General features: G+C 47.7%; 1 protein-coding gene across 2 annotated transcripts in view; it reads right to left on the reverse strand.

The window, feature by feature from the left end:
- The window catches only part of nxf1b (nuclear RNA export factor 1b), a 100,440-nt gene that overhangs the window by 56,897 nt on the left and 29,423 nt on the right, over nucleotides 1-14,120 (reverse strand). For both annotated transcript variants that reach the window (XR_009508756.1, XM_059954912.1), the window contains exons 3-4: nucleotides 6,302-6,452; nucleotides 3,722-3,805 (exon numbers count right to left, since the gene is read on the reverse strand). Coding sequence is in view for 1 of the 2 variants with exons in the window: in XM_059954912.1 (XP_059810895.1) it covers nucleotides 3,722-3,805; nucleotides 6,302-6,452 (235 nt within the window). In the remaining variant the exon portion in view is untranslated. The remainder of the gene's footprint in view (nucleotides 1-3,721; nucleotides 3,806-6,301; nucleotides 6,453-14,120) is intronic.

A 14,120-nucleotide genomic window follows, 5' to 3' on the forward strand; every position in this document is an offset into this window, starting at 1 on the left:
GCCTTGACCTCCGAACTGGACCTCCACGCCTGCCCTCTCCCCTCTCCCCCACCAGCACGCTGGATCCCAGCCTTGACCTCCGAACTGGACCTCCACGCCTGCCATCTCCCCTCTCCCCCCACCAACACGCTGGATCCCAGCCTTGACCTCCGAGCTGGACCTCCACGCCTGCCCTCCCCTCTCTCCCACCAGCACGCTGGATCCCAGCCTTGACCTCCGAGCTGGACCTCCTCACCTGCCCTCTCCCCTCTCCCCCCACCAGCACGCTAGATCCCAGCCTGGACCTCCGAGCTGGACCTCCACGCCTGCCCTCTCCCCCCACCAACACGCTGGATCCCAGCCTTGTCCTCCGAGCTGGACCTCCTCACCTGCCCTCTCCCCCCCTCACCCCACCAGCACGCTGGATCCCAGCCTGGACCTCCGAGCTGGACCTCCACGCCTGCCCTCCCCCCTCTTCCCCCACCAGCACGCTAGATCCCAGCCTTGACTTCCGAGCTGGACCTCCACGCCTGCCCTCTCCCCTCTTACCCCACCAGCATGCTGGATCCCAGCCTTGACCTCCGAGCTGGACCTCCACGTCTGCCCTCCCCCTCTCCCCCCACCAGCACGCTGGATCCCAGCCTTGTCCCCCGAGCTGGACCTCCACGCCTGCCCTCCCCCCTCTTCCCCCACCAGCACGCTAGATCCCAGCCTTGACCTCCAAGCTGGACCTCCACGCCTGCCCTCTCCCCTCTCCCCCCACCAGCATGCTGGATACCAGCCTTGACCTCCGAGCTGGACCTCCTCACCTGCCCTCTCCCCCCCTCACCCCACCAGCACGCTGGATCCCAGCCTTGACCTCCAAGCTGGACCTCCACGCCTGCCCTCTCCCCTCTTCCCCCACCAGCACGCTGCCATCTGATCTTTCCGAGCCTGAGGTTCAATCACCGGTTCCCGGGCCCTCGGGGGCTTCAGCTTCCTCTCAGCCCCACCCCTTGTCCGCTGACTCCACCGGACTCCCACCCCCTCGGACCAGAGCTCTCAACCCTGCCGGGTCTTCAACATCCCCTCCGATCTTCCTCTCTCTCTGAGTCCGAGCGCTCTGTCCTTAGTAAGGGCCTCACCTTTGTCGCCCTTCGCCCTCACCTCGGTGAATTCCGCGTACGCCAGAACGTGGAGCTGTTCTTCCGCCGGCTCCATCTTCGAGCCCACTTCTTCGGTAGGGACTCTCCCACCCCCACCGATGACCCGTTCTCCCGTCTCCAACCCTCCTCCTCCTCCTCATGGACTTCTAACCCACCCTGGATCTGTTCATCTTGAATTGCCGTCGGGTCATTAACCGTCTCGACTTCACCACCCCTTGCTCCAATTCCAACCTTACCCCCTCTGAACGCTCTGCTCTCCATTCCCTCCGCAACAATCCCAACCTTACCATCAAACCCGCTGATAAGGGGGGTGCTGTTGTCGTCTGGCGCACCGACCTGTACATAGCGGAGGCACGACGACAACTCGCTGACACCTCCTCTTATCTACCCCTGGACCATGACCCCACTAGGGAGCACCAATCCATTGTCTCCCAAACCATTTCCGATCTCATCAGCTTGGGAGATCTCCCACTCCTGTTGAAGGGTTTCGGCCTGAAACGTCGTCACTACCTCCTCCCATAGATGCTGTCTGGCTCGCCGAGTTCTGCCGGCGTTTTGTGTTTTTACAGTTAGTCTTTATTGCTCCTGACTAGGTCCTTACCATTGTTATAGCCGGGGTAGGGGGTGTGTTAGAGGTGGTAATGGGGATAAGCTCTCAATGGCGTGCGTCTCAAACAGCCTCTGACAACCCAGTCCAGCTCCCGGCCTTCACTTGTGGCTTAGCGGCTAATCCCGGTGGAACCGTTTCCGCTGATGGGGGGGGGAGGGTTTCTGGCTTCGGGCAGCCGTGGCCGGCAGCTCATCGAGGAGAAGGAAATCTCTGATCTCAAACCTCCGCTGCCTTGCGGCCGTACCCACTCGTGGGGAAGGCTTCGGGAGTAAACCCCGAGGAAAAATCCGGAGCTGCAGTCCCTCGTTGAGTCCAGTGCTGGTGCCAAGATGTATCAGTCTCTGGTTCATCCGCTGTGTGGAGGGGGGAGCCTGCTGCATGGGCTCTCCGGGTTGTACTGCCCTGGGCCGTGTATCGAGACACTAGGGTGCAACATCCATGCCAACTGTTCCTTGCATAAGCAATAGCAAGCAAGAAGGTTCAATGTATCTCAAAGGTTATCCTAATTTCACATTGAGCAATTTAAATAGCTCATTTCCGGATGAATTAGTTGACAAGTCAATGGCTGATGTTGGGGTTTACGGGGTGTCCAGGGAGAGGTAGTACATCTGGCGAAGGGGCCTGCCATGTCACCTTCGGTCCCCACTAGACACTCAGCCCTCACAAGTAGCTGTTTGTCCACACGCCCTGACCCAGGTGAGGGCGGACGAGATCTACGGTGAGATCCAACGGCATGGGAGGCGGCACTGCCACGCTCCGCGGACGGCAAAGGACAGGACGCGGCACAGGAGACGTCAGGGTCGTTCACTGCGACGCTTGTCTGTACCACTGGATCTGGACTGAGTGAAGTGTCCCAATGTAATGGCTTTTGCATTTTTAAAAACTCTCTGCCACAGGTTTTATTGGAGTATAAAAATATTATGGAGTATAAAAGTTGTATTATTTGCAGTGTAACCAAAAGTATGTAGTCAACTTGCTATACATGTATCCAAAATGAAATCCTAGGAATGTAGAAGACAATGGTGTGTTAAAGGTAGCTAAAGAGATGTAGTCAGCTTTGAAACTTGCTATTTGCTATGCATGTACCCAATTTAGCAGGAGGATGAAATATTAAGAATGTTAATGAAAGGTAGCTAAGAGATGTAGATTAGAACATGATTAAGTCACGAAGTATTAAGAATGTAAACTTGCTATTTGCTAGAATGAAATCTTAGGAATGTAAAAGACAATGGTGTGTTAATGAGAGGTAGCTAAGAGATGTAGATTTAGAACATGATTAAGTCAATGGGACGTACGTGTGGTACGTGTGAAACTGGACCAGGAGATTGATATTAAAAATGCTGTGTCCGGAGATCGGTGGGCAATCAGCGACTTGCTCAATGACTGTCTCAGCTTTGATTTGCAAATTAAACTTTAACCCTTCTTGAAGAATCTTCTGTGTCTCCTGGTCATTTGTGAGGCACGAAAAACCACGACAGTTTCCCGTCATCACTGGTAACGTGACATCATCTGCATTGCACTTTCTGACCCGTTTCAAATCACTCAGACACGATACAGTGCGGAATATGCATCTTGAGCCGTGCTGCCAGCGATCCTCTGATTTAACCCGAGCCCCTCCAGAGGACGATTTACAATGACCAAATAACCTCCCAATCTTTGGACTGTGGGAGGAAACCCATGTGGTCATGGGGAGAGCGTACAGCAGTGGGAATTGAACCCGGGTCACCTGTACCATAAAGTGTCGTGCTAACCACTACACCACCTTGCTGTCCTACTGCGATACCATTTCCAATGATGGCTGAAATATCCATGTACAGAATCACATTCTGCCAGAGTTCCCAGCCAGCGGCACCAGGAATCACTAATGTTTAAAAGCAGAAGTTTAATGTTTCATTCCTACCACAGTGTTCAGTTACACTGAATCAATAGCAGTTAAAAAATCTAGCGCCAATCCAGCATTTCCTGAACAAGTTGCCATCATCCCTACCTGGACAGGCGTAAATGGAACGGAGCACCTGGCCTGCAAAGTTGACAGAAGCCAAGACTTGTCGTATGTCTTTCCATGGGGGATCTGAGGAGAGAAAGATGAGTTTTATTTATTTGTACATCAAAACATAGTGAAATGTGTCGTATCAAAACTCTTTCCATAAGGAATCTGGAGCAGAAAGAAAGACCAGCTTTATTTGTACATTGAAGCACACAAACAAGTTCTTCATAATGTGCTGGGGGCAGCCCACAAATACTTCTGGTGCCAACATAACACACCCAGAACTCACTGATGCGTGATCCGATGCGTCTTTGGACTGTGGGAGGAAACCCACGCGGTCATGGGGAGAACGTACAAACTCCTTACGAGGAGCAGTGGGAATCTACCCTACCACACCCCCTACATGGCCAAATGAAGGCAAATGGGACTAACCTAAACTCAGTGGACAAAGCCTGCTTGGATTAACCCTGTCTATACCCCTGAGAATTTTGTATACTTTTTTCAAGCTTCTTCGAGCTTGGAAATCAACCTTTCTTTCAAACTCTGTTCCCCCAGTCCTGGCAACATCCTTGTAGATTTTTCACTGGAGAATATCAATCTTTCCTGAAGGTACCAAAACTGCACACGATACCCAATACTCCAAATCAGGCCTCACCGGCATCTTCAATGCAACATCCCAACTCATGAGATCATCCACCACTTGCTCCCATAGCTTCACGTGATCCTGATCGGGGGCTAAGCATTGACTTACAAAGGCCAATGTGCCAAAATCTACCTGTGACGCCTCTTTCAGTGAATTATGGATCTACACCCTCACTGACTAAAAACTTCACTCATCCCCTGCCCCTCCAGAGAAATAATCCAAGTTCTCAAACCTCTCCTTATAACTCATATTCTCTAATGCAGGCTACACCCCAAGAAACCTCTTTTGCACCCCCTCCAAAGCCTCCACATCCATCATGTCATGAGACCACAGAGTACTTGTAATGGAACGTATGGCATCCTTTTAAGGACAGCTTGTAAGTTTCAAACTGCCCCTCTGAGGGGTTGAGACATCTTCTTTAGACTTCACCAGGAAATCTGCTGGGGTTTGTCTCTGGTGCTCCCAATGCACGTTGGTAACAAGTGTCGTAAACTGAGAGACCGCTTCGCTGAGCTGAGCACCTCCGCTCCATCTGCAGAACTCCCTGGCAGCCTAACACATGAAATCCAATTCCCATTCCGCCATGTCAGTCTATGGCCGCCTCTTGTGCCAGGGCAAGGCCACCTCATATTCCATCTGGGCAGCCTCCAACCGATTTCTCTTTCCAATAAAAAAAAATGTTCCCTACCGCTCTGCACTTCTCCTGTTCCGCACTCTGGCCTCTTACCTCTTCTCACCTGCCTACCACCTCTCCCTGGTGCCCCTCCTCCTTCCCTCCTCTCCAGCCCTTCGCCTTTCCCACCCACCCGGCTTCTCCAATCTCCTTCCCCTCCCTCCTCTACCTTTTTATTCCAGCATCTTCTCTCTTCCTTTTCAGATCAGAAGGGTCTCGGCCCAAAACACCGACTGTTTATTCATTTCCGTAGATGCTGCCTGACCTGCTGAGTCCCTCCAGCATTTTGTGTGTGTTGCTTTGGATTTCCAGCATCTACAGAATCTCACACGCTTAGGATCTCTAGAACATTATTTCCGGATTAGTTGACCAATGAATTAACGATAATGGGCACCACGTGTGCAAAAAGGAACAGTGAATATTTGCACTGATTGAACTGGGGTGCATAAGGGCATCAGACTGCAACCCCTGGTGCACACTCCTACATCTCAATCTCCTTCATGAAGGGGCTGAGACGAAACGGCGAAGTTATCGCCCATGTGCTTGCTTAGGGCAGCGCCCAGGAGTACAAGTCCTTTCAGGATTGCTTGCTGATGGACCAGCTGAACTGCTTTTTTGGTACGGTTACTATTGGCAACGGGGCGGGGATATGTCTCCTTCCTACGTGCTCCTTCCCCTGCAAGCATGGAAGTCACCCTTGGGCAGGGTATAGCTCCTGCTTAGCCCCGATCAGGGTCACGTGAAGCCCTGGGAGCAGGTGGTGGACGGTCGTACGAGCAGCCGGTGCAGATCACAAGTCCTGTTTATGTGACCACTGACGCCAGGCAGACAATCTCTGAAGAGTATTGATAATGGCTGGGGTCACCCGTCTTGTAAAGACACCGCCCAGAAGAAGGCAATGGCAAACGGTTCTATAGAAGAATTTGTTAAGGGCAATCCTGGTCATGGAAAGACCATGATCGACCACGTTATATGACATGGCACATAATGAAGCTTGAAAAAAATGGAGGGAAGACATTCATATTTACTGAATTAGGAGTTGGAGAAGTCAGGCATTATTTGATTCATTTTACAGTGAAGAACGGACGCACGTGTGTGAAAGGTCTTTCAGGGACACATTAATCATTGCCACGTCTTAAGGAGGCCAGCAAAATAAAGCTATGTTTGAATTTGAGCATTTGCAGATAACAGCACAGTACAGGCCCTTCGGCCCACAAAGATGTTTTAAATATAGAACAGAACAGCTCCCAATGTAGACACCTACAGTGATTTTAAACCAGCCCCTGCGATTACTGGCGCTGTTACTCGCATTCCTCTCCGAACTTGGCTTCACAGTGACCTGGATACTGGAGGGTCCCCCATCACGGTCGTGCCAGCTGTCCGGCCGTCGCGAAGGCCTGGGGCCATACGGTGAACTGAAGATCGAAACAAAGAGGTTACAAAACGGTACAGATCACAGAATTAACTTCTTGCAAATTACGCAATTACAGGGCTTCAGCAGATTGGAAAATCAAGCAGAGTACATTACTCCATCCTGATAGCACGGCAGGATATACTTACGGAAAACACCAGAGCTGAGGCTCACTAATAGTCAGGGTCAATCACAACCTGGCCGTTCCATTAGGCACAGCCTGTACATCTCATTAATGCAAATATCTTATTCTCTGATGCATAAAAGCACGCAGACACGGTCAAGAGGTTCAGTTGTTGTTCAGACAGTGGGGATGAAATGTGATCTGAGTGACTTTGACCGTGGAATGATTGTTGGTGCCAGATGGGGTGGTTTGAGTATCTCAGAAACTGCTGATCTCCTGGGATTTTCACACAACAGTCTCTAGAGTTTACAGAGAATGGTGCGAAACCAGAAAAAAAATCCAGTAAGTGGCAGCTCTGTGAGAGAAAACACTGTGTGTGCGTGTCTGTGTTTACACAACTTGCTCTTTTTTTTTACACATTGGATGTGTGCTCGTCTTTGTGGTGTGGGTTTTTTCCCCCAGGGACTCTGTTGTGTTTCTTTGTTCTGTGGCTGTCCGCAAGAAAATAAACTTCAAGGTTGTACATGGTACTTTGAACCCCCTTTCTGCAACGTACATGCAAAGTGTTCATACTGTGCACTACTGTTCTGTGTTCTACCTTCATTCTAAGAGTGAGACACCAACATGTCTGTGTCCGTTAATCGACCATCCCTTTGAGAATATTACCCTCAAAGACGCAATGTACAAGATCCCAGAGTTCCACCGAGACTATGCCCACCAATATCTCCAGCACTTACTGGCTAAAGAATAAGAGCTCTCACAACTTAAATACCTGCGCTGGGTGCTTTCTCTACCACCCCAGTGGGCTTGGAGGGTCCAGTACCTGTTTCTGACCCTTCGGCACAAGTTACTGCATCCAAAATGTGGTCTCTTTACCAAAGCACACGACAGAAAATTTGACAGAAAATTGCGTAACCATTGTGCTGCTTAGAACAACTACATTTCTTTCTCTGTGTGCTTTCCTGAGTCAGAATGTAGAAAAAAGCGGCATGATATTGGTCAATAGTAACAAATTCTAGCTACAACACTACTTGAAAATGTTAAGAGATAATGAAAATTCCTGAATTCAAACAGTTTTAAGCAACTCATTTCACAAACACAAAACATGTCAGAACTGTTTAGTTATAAAAGTGCTAATTAAACAAACCCTTTCTTCAATTCAGAACCTCTTGATCCTTGCTGTAAAACCCCTCATTCTATAGGTACAGTGCAAGTCACATATTCAATACTGTGGCAACCCACTTTCTGCGCAGGCGAACCGGCTCACAAATAGCCAGTGCGCAGGGGGGAGACTTTGGTAATGCACCTCTGACATCATTTCCACCCGGAGAGGGCGGGCGCTAGAGATTAAATGCCAGCGCCGCGAAGTTTGGATAAACTAGTCTCGAAACAACTTACTGACTGCGTGTCGTTACATCGCTACAATACCACAAGTTAGGGAACTGCTTTAAAATAATCTATAATTAAAATAATCTTCTGCTCTAACCTGTGTATTCTTAAATTTGAACCCAGAAAGAAATCACAAAAAGAATAGGTCAGAGGAAAATGGCCAGACTGGTTCGCGCTGACAGTAACTCAGATAACCACACGTTACAACAGTGGTGTGCAGAAGAGCATCTCTGAACGCACAGCATGTCAAGACGACAGCTGCAGAAGACCACAGCTGTTTCCACTCCTGTACCTAATAAAGCAGCCACTAAGTGCAGGCACACAAGTCCTTGGAGTTTTGTTTTTAAAGTTCAAAGTACTTTTTCTGTAAGGAGACAAATCTCAAGGTTGTATATAGTGATAATAAATTTACTTTGAACAGGTTTTAAGTCATTTGCATGGCAGGTGGATAACAATTCGGGGTTACGTGGTTTGCTGCAATTGTCAAAATGCAAATGTCAACTACAGAGTTTTACCCACAAATGTCACAGATTTACAAAAAAGTTAATCTAAAGGAGACGAGGAGAAACCAACTAAAAGAATGGCTGATGTTATGAGATACGGGATAACTTCCCAGAGCCAATGTAGATGGGAGACAAGATGAGAGAGGAAGCTTTAGAGCTTGGTAGCCAGACAACTGGTTGCAAAGGAGGCCACAGCTGAAGATATTCTTAAGGATCAAGTTATGAGGTGATAAGAGCAGAGAAGGGACTTGGGTGAGGTTGTGAGGGGATCAAGACACAAGGTGAGAATGTTAAGTTGGAGCTGATGAAGGCATTGATGGTTGAGCAGGACGAGAAGTATGAACTCGATTTATTCTCAAAGTACACACATGTCACCATATACAACCCGAAGATTTGCTTTCATGCGGGCATTCAGTAAATCCAAGAAACACGGCAGAATCAGTGAAAGGGTGCCCCCAACAGGACAGACAAGCAGTGTGCAAAGGGAACCGATTATGTAAATACAGAAAGGGAAGGAAAGAAATGGTAAACAGAAGAGATTGTGCAGACGCTGGAAATCCAGAGCGACACACACAAAATGCTGGAGGAACTCAGCCGGTCAGGCAGCATCCATGGAAATGAATGAACAGTCGTCGTTTCAGACTGAGACCCTTCATCGGGACTGAGAAGGCAGGGGAGGACGTCAGAATAAAAGGTGGGGAGTGGGAGGAGGAGTAAGCAGGATAGCTAGGAGGAGATGGGTGAAGGGCTAAAGAGGAAGGAATCCGATACAAGGAGAGTGGACTCTGGGAGAAAGGGAAGGAGGAGGGGACACAAGGGGAGAAATTGCTTAACGAGTTTGTGCATGAACCACAAAAGGTTGGTTTACAGGTGCAGTAGGCTGTCAAGAAGACAAAGGGAATGTTGGCCTTCATTGCTAGAGGGATTGAATTTAAGAGCAGGGAGGTTATGCTGCAACTGTACAGGGTACTGGTGAGGCTGCCCCTGGGGTACTGTGTTCAGTTCTGGTCTCCATCTTTGTCGAAGGATATACTGGCTTTGGAGGACAACGAAGTACAGACGAAGTTCACCAGGTTGATTCCAGAGATGAGGGTATTGACCATGAGGAGAGATTGAGTTGCCTGGACTGTACTCTCGGGAATTCAAAAGGATGAGAAACATGTAAAATCATGAAAGGGATGGATAAGATAGAGGCAGAAAAATTGTTTCCATTGGTAGGTGAGACTAGAACTAGGGTATGTAACCTCCAGATTCGGGGGAGTAAATTTAGGATGGAGACGAGGAGGAACTGTTTTTCCCAGAGAGTGGTGAATCTGTGGAATTCTCTGCCTAATGAAGCCGTGGAGGCCAGCTCAGTAAATCTACTTAAGACAAGGTTGTATAGATCTTTGCACAGTAGGGGAATTAAGGGGGATGGTCAGATCAGCCATGATCTTATTGAATGCAGAGCAGGCTTGAGGGGCCAGATGACCGACTCCTGCTGCTATTTCAAATTACTTATTACTTATAAGTACATGAATCCTTGAAAGTAAATTCATAGGGATGTGCGAACATTTCAATGATGGGTGAGTGAAGAGAAGGAACTAAGTTGAAAAGATGTGGGGAGAAAAGCAGGGTCACTCCTTATAATAGAGAACAGGAGAACGGAAGCAGAGAGACAGGATCCTACTCAATAAATGAAGCAGTACAACCAGCTTGAGGGAGAACAGAAGAACTAGAAAGGGGCAGATTCAGATTTTGTTATCACACGCAGGATGAGCTGACGGCAGCCCGCAAGTGAGGCCACATGCCCTCAATGTGAGCATTGTACACTGATTGCTGAGAAGAGGTAAACTAAGGAAAGGGATAATTGGAGACATTATCGGCAATACAGCCACTTTCTCGACTGGGCAACAAAAAGGGGCAGCTGGGTAGCGTGGTGGTCAGCACAACGCTTTACAGAACCAGCAGCGTGGGTTCAATTCCCTTCGCTGCCTGTTCTCCCTGTGGGTTTCCTCCTGCAGTCCAAGGGAGAAGCGGTTGGTAGGTTAAGAGGTCCTGTGATTAAGCTAGGGTTAAATCAGGGTATCTCTGGGAGGCAAGGTTCAGAAAGCCAGATTGGCCTGCTCCGTGCTGAATCGGCAGCCGTAGGGGCCGAATCCACTGAATATACAGGACATGGTTTTCCAGATCAGCATGGGTGGAGATCTGGTATTGTGCCGGGACAAGGAAGTCATTAATCTCACAGCAGTTACAAGCCTTTAGGGAACAGCAGCACAATATGACAGAATTTTTAAATAAAGATTGGAAGTGATTTAGTTCAATTCGCATAAAACCATCTACAAAGAGGCAGCCTGCCAGAGCCATTGCAAAGCTCGGACATACGTGAACAATGGCAGGCTCTGACAAAAACTGCCGACTGAGGGACAAACGTCAGCCAGAGAGCCAGAAACTACTGCGCTCTTGTCCACAGAGTTCGTGACAATGGGAAAGAGTGGATTGGGTTTCAATCTTTCTTTTCATCCAAGATACACCAGCCTTGCACTCAGCTAGATTCCTGCACTGAGGTCTGACTCCAGAAGAAGCACAAATGCAAAATTTAAGTGCCACACTTTACCTAAAAGAGGGGAATAATGAAGATAGAAAATAGCGCAGCAGCTGGAATCTCATGTAACAAAAGTTCAGACAGCACCTGCTGAGGGAAATGGACAGGCAACGTTCGGGTTAAGACTTTTCTAGCAGACTGTTCAATCAGATGAACTGTTGACTGCACATTCTTCGTTCAAACCACTGAGGCTACGTCCACACTAGGCTGGATAATTCTGAAAACGCCGGTTTTGCATAAAAACGATAGGCATCCACGCTACGTGCATTTTTAAAAATATCTCTGTCCACATTAAAATGGATATTTTGGCGAATCTCCTCCTACTGCGCGTGCGCAGGACAGATCTACCGAAAACAAGCGACATACTTGGTGTCGAATCTCGCTGTGAAAGTGTGCGTTTGTGCAGTTACACACTAGAAAAACTTAAATGACGGACAGCTGTTGGATCTCACGCAGGAGCACTTAAAAGTTAAAAAAAACAAATACTGGAGCGTATGGAGGCAACTGACAGGGAGTTCACGGACAGATTGACCCGGCTGACGACGAACATTGAAAAACTGACTAACTCTGTTGCATTAATAAAGCCCCTTGTTAAACGTATAAAGCATGGCTGCATCAGTATTGTCTTGTATTTCCATACAATGTTACATTAGGCTGTTACACATCTATTGTCAGAGAAGTACTTGCATAAATAGGTAAACCACCTTCATACAAGCAAGGACAGAAAACAGGGCAAAGTGAGTGTACTTATTTATTCAGTAAGTTATGGGTCAAAGTATTTGGTGAGTACATTTCTAACTCTTCTGGCTTCAGTCTCGTTGCCATCTGTTCTGAAATTGTTAGGCTGCGTTCAAGAAAACAATGAAATGGCGCGCTGTCGTCACCATCTGTTCTGGCACGTCATGACAGTGTTTTTAGATTTCTCCGGTTACCCCGTCCACACTACTCCGGCCAAGCAGCGTTTTCAAAATTAAACACCCTGGAGAGCGTTTCTGAAAATCTCCGGTTTCCGGGGAGGAAAACACCGTTTTAGTGTGGACGGAGGGTAAAAATGAAGAGAAAAGGTTTCGGTTACAGATTTATCCTGTGTAGTTGGACATAGCCTGAGTTCCACCAGGAAGGTGCTTGCTACGAGGTGATAATGATGCTGCTCTCCGAGACGAATTCGGGAGAAGGGGAGAGATTAGTACAAGAAGAGTTGGAGTTTGATGGCTGGTGTGATCTAGCCAACCTAGTGACAGATGGATTAGACAGGTGCCAAGCAGTCCTCCTCCACCACCTTAACATTCATTCCTCTAACTCAGGTGTTCTCCCTCAGTTCATAGCATGGGTCCATGGCATATAAAAAGACTGGAACCCCTCCCCTCCCTAGTCTTGCTGATGTAAAACTCCATCGGACTGCACTGCAACATGATGTTTCACACGGTGCCATGCAAACGCAAGTCCCTCTTTCTGAAAGCTTTTAAAAGCAGAAGGGAGAAATGCAGTACTCGCCCTTCCCCTTCTAGGTGTAAATGCTAACGTTCCCTGTAATCGGGTATGTAAAAATCAACAGGAAACAGGCGAGTGATAAAGTCCACAGTATGTGTACACTGGGATTGGCTTCTAAATCACACTGATCGCTAATGCAAAATAAAGTTGAATGCTAAAACAAATCCCTGATAACACAAACCCTTGATAAAGCTAAAGAAAACGAGAATCACATGCTGTTTATCTTCATCAGCCATCTAGTCTAAAACCCCAGCGATGCACCAACCTACATCCTTGGATATTCCTTTTTGAAAACTTTTAATCTTCTTAACAGTTTCTGGATACTGTCTCAACAATGATTTTTTAGCAGGAAATACTGTACTCAACCCTGAATTCACACTAGCTTGTCGTAATGACCTGTGATACTGTGAATTTCTACTCTCATTACTTGCCCATGAATTGAGGAGGATAACATAGCTATAAATCTTCATGATCTTTATAATCTCTAGTAATCACCTGCCCCTTAACCCTGCACAGCAGACAAAAAGGACCCAGTTTAGATCACCTCTTCCCAATCATACTTTCGGGACTTTTTGTTCTTTATCAGAATACATGGTTTTAACAACCTTCAGACATGTTTATTTAACTTTGCTGATGCCCCTAACAATGCAAATTATGTTGAAAAGCTGCAGACAAAAACACTAAATTGGTGGCGCAATCAGGGTCCGATTCGCACCGCTGTCTGCTTGCCCGTACACAGGTTTCCTCCCATATGGGTTCGGGTTAGTGAACTACATCAGCACGCAAAGACTGATCTGACTTGATGAAAACAATGCATGTCACTGCATGTTTCGACGTGACAAAGTAAGGTAAACTTCATCTTTATTTGATGTTTTGCAAGGAAGGAACAGAAACTACAAACACGACAAATATGCTGATGAGAATTGACAAGGTAATTAGAGCATAAGATCTTGGAACAGAATTAGGCCATTTGGCCCATCGAGTTCAATCTGTTATTTCATCGTGGTTGACCCACTTTCTCACAGGCCCAATCTCCTGCCTCCTCCCCGTATCCCTTCGTGCCCTGACTAACCAAGAATCTATCAACCTCCTCCTTAAATGATTTGGTCTCCGCAGCCGCCTGGGGCAACAATCCCCACAGATTCGCCACTCCGATTTAAGAAATTACCCCACATTGAGTTCTAAATAGACAACCTTCTATTCTGAGGTTGCGCCCTTTCCCACTGGCATCCTCTCCACATCCACTCAATTTGATAGGTTTCAATGAGGTCACCCCTCATTCTTTTGAATTTCAGTGAGTACAGGCCCAGAGCCATCAAATACTCCTCATACGACAGCCTTTTCAATCCCGGAATCATTTCTGTGCACCTCCTTTCAACCCTTTCCACATCCTTTCTTAAAAATGGGGCCCAAAGCTGCCCACAATACTCCAAATGAAGCCTTACTGGTGTCTTATAAAACCTCAGTGTTACATTCTTGCTTTTAAATTCTAGTCCTCTCGAATTGCATGTGCCTTCCTCACCACCAACTCAAACTGCAAATTAACCTTTGGGGAATCCTGCACAAGGACTCCCAAGTTCC

This window comes from Hypanus sabinus, chromosome 31, assembly GCF_030144855.1.
Source record: "Hypanus sabinus isolate sHypSab1 chromosome 31, sHypSab1.hap1, whole genome shotgun sequence".
NCBI lineage: Eukaryota > Metazoa > Chordata > Chondrichthyes > Myliobatiformes > Dasyatidae > Hypanus > Hypanus sabinus.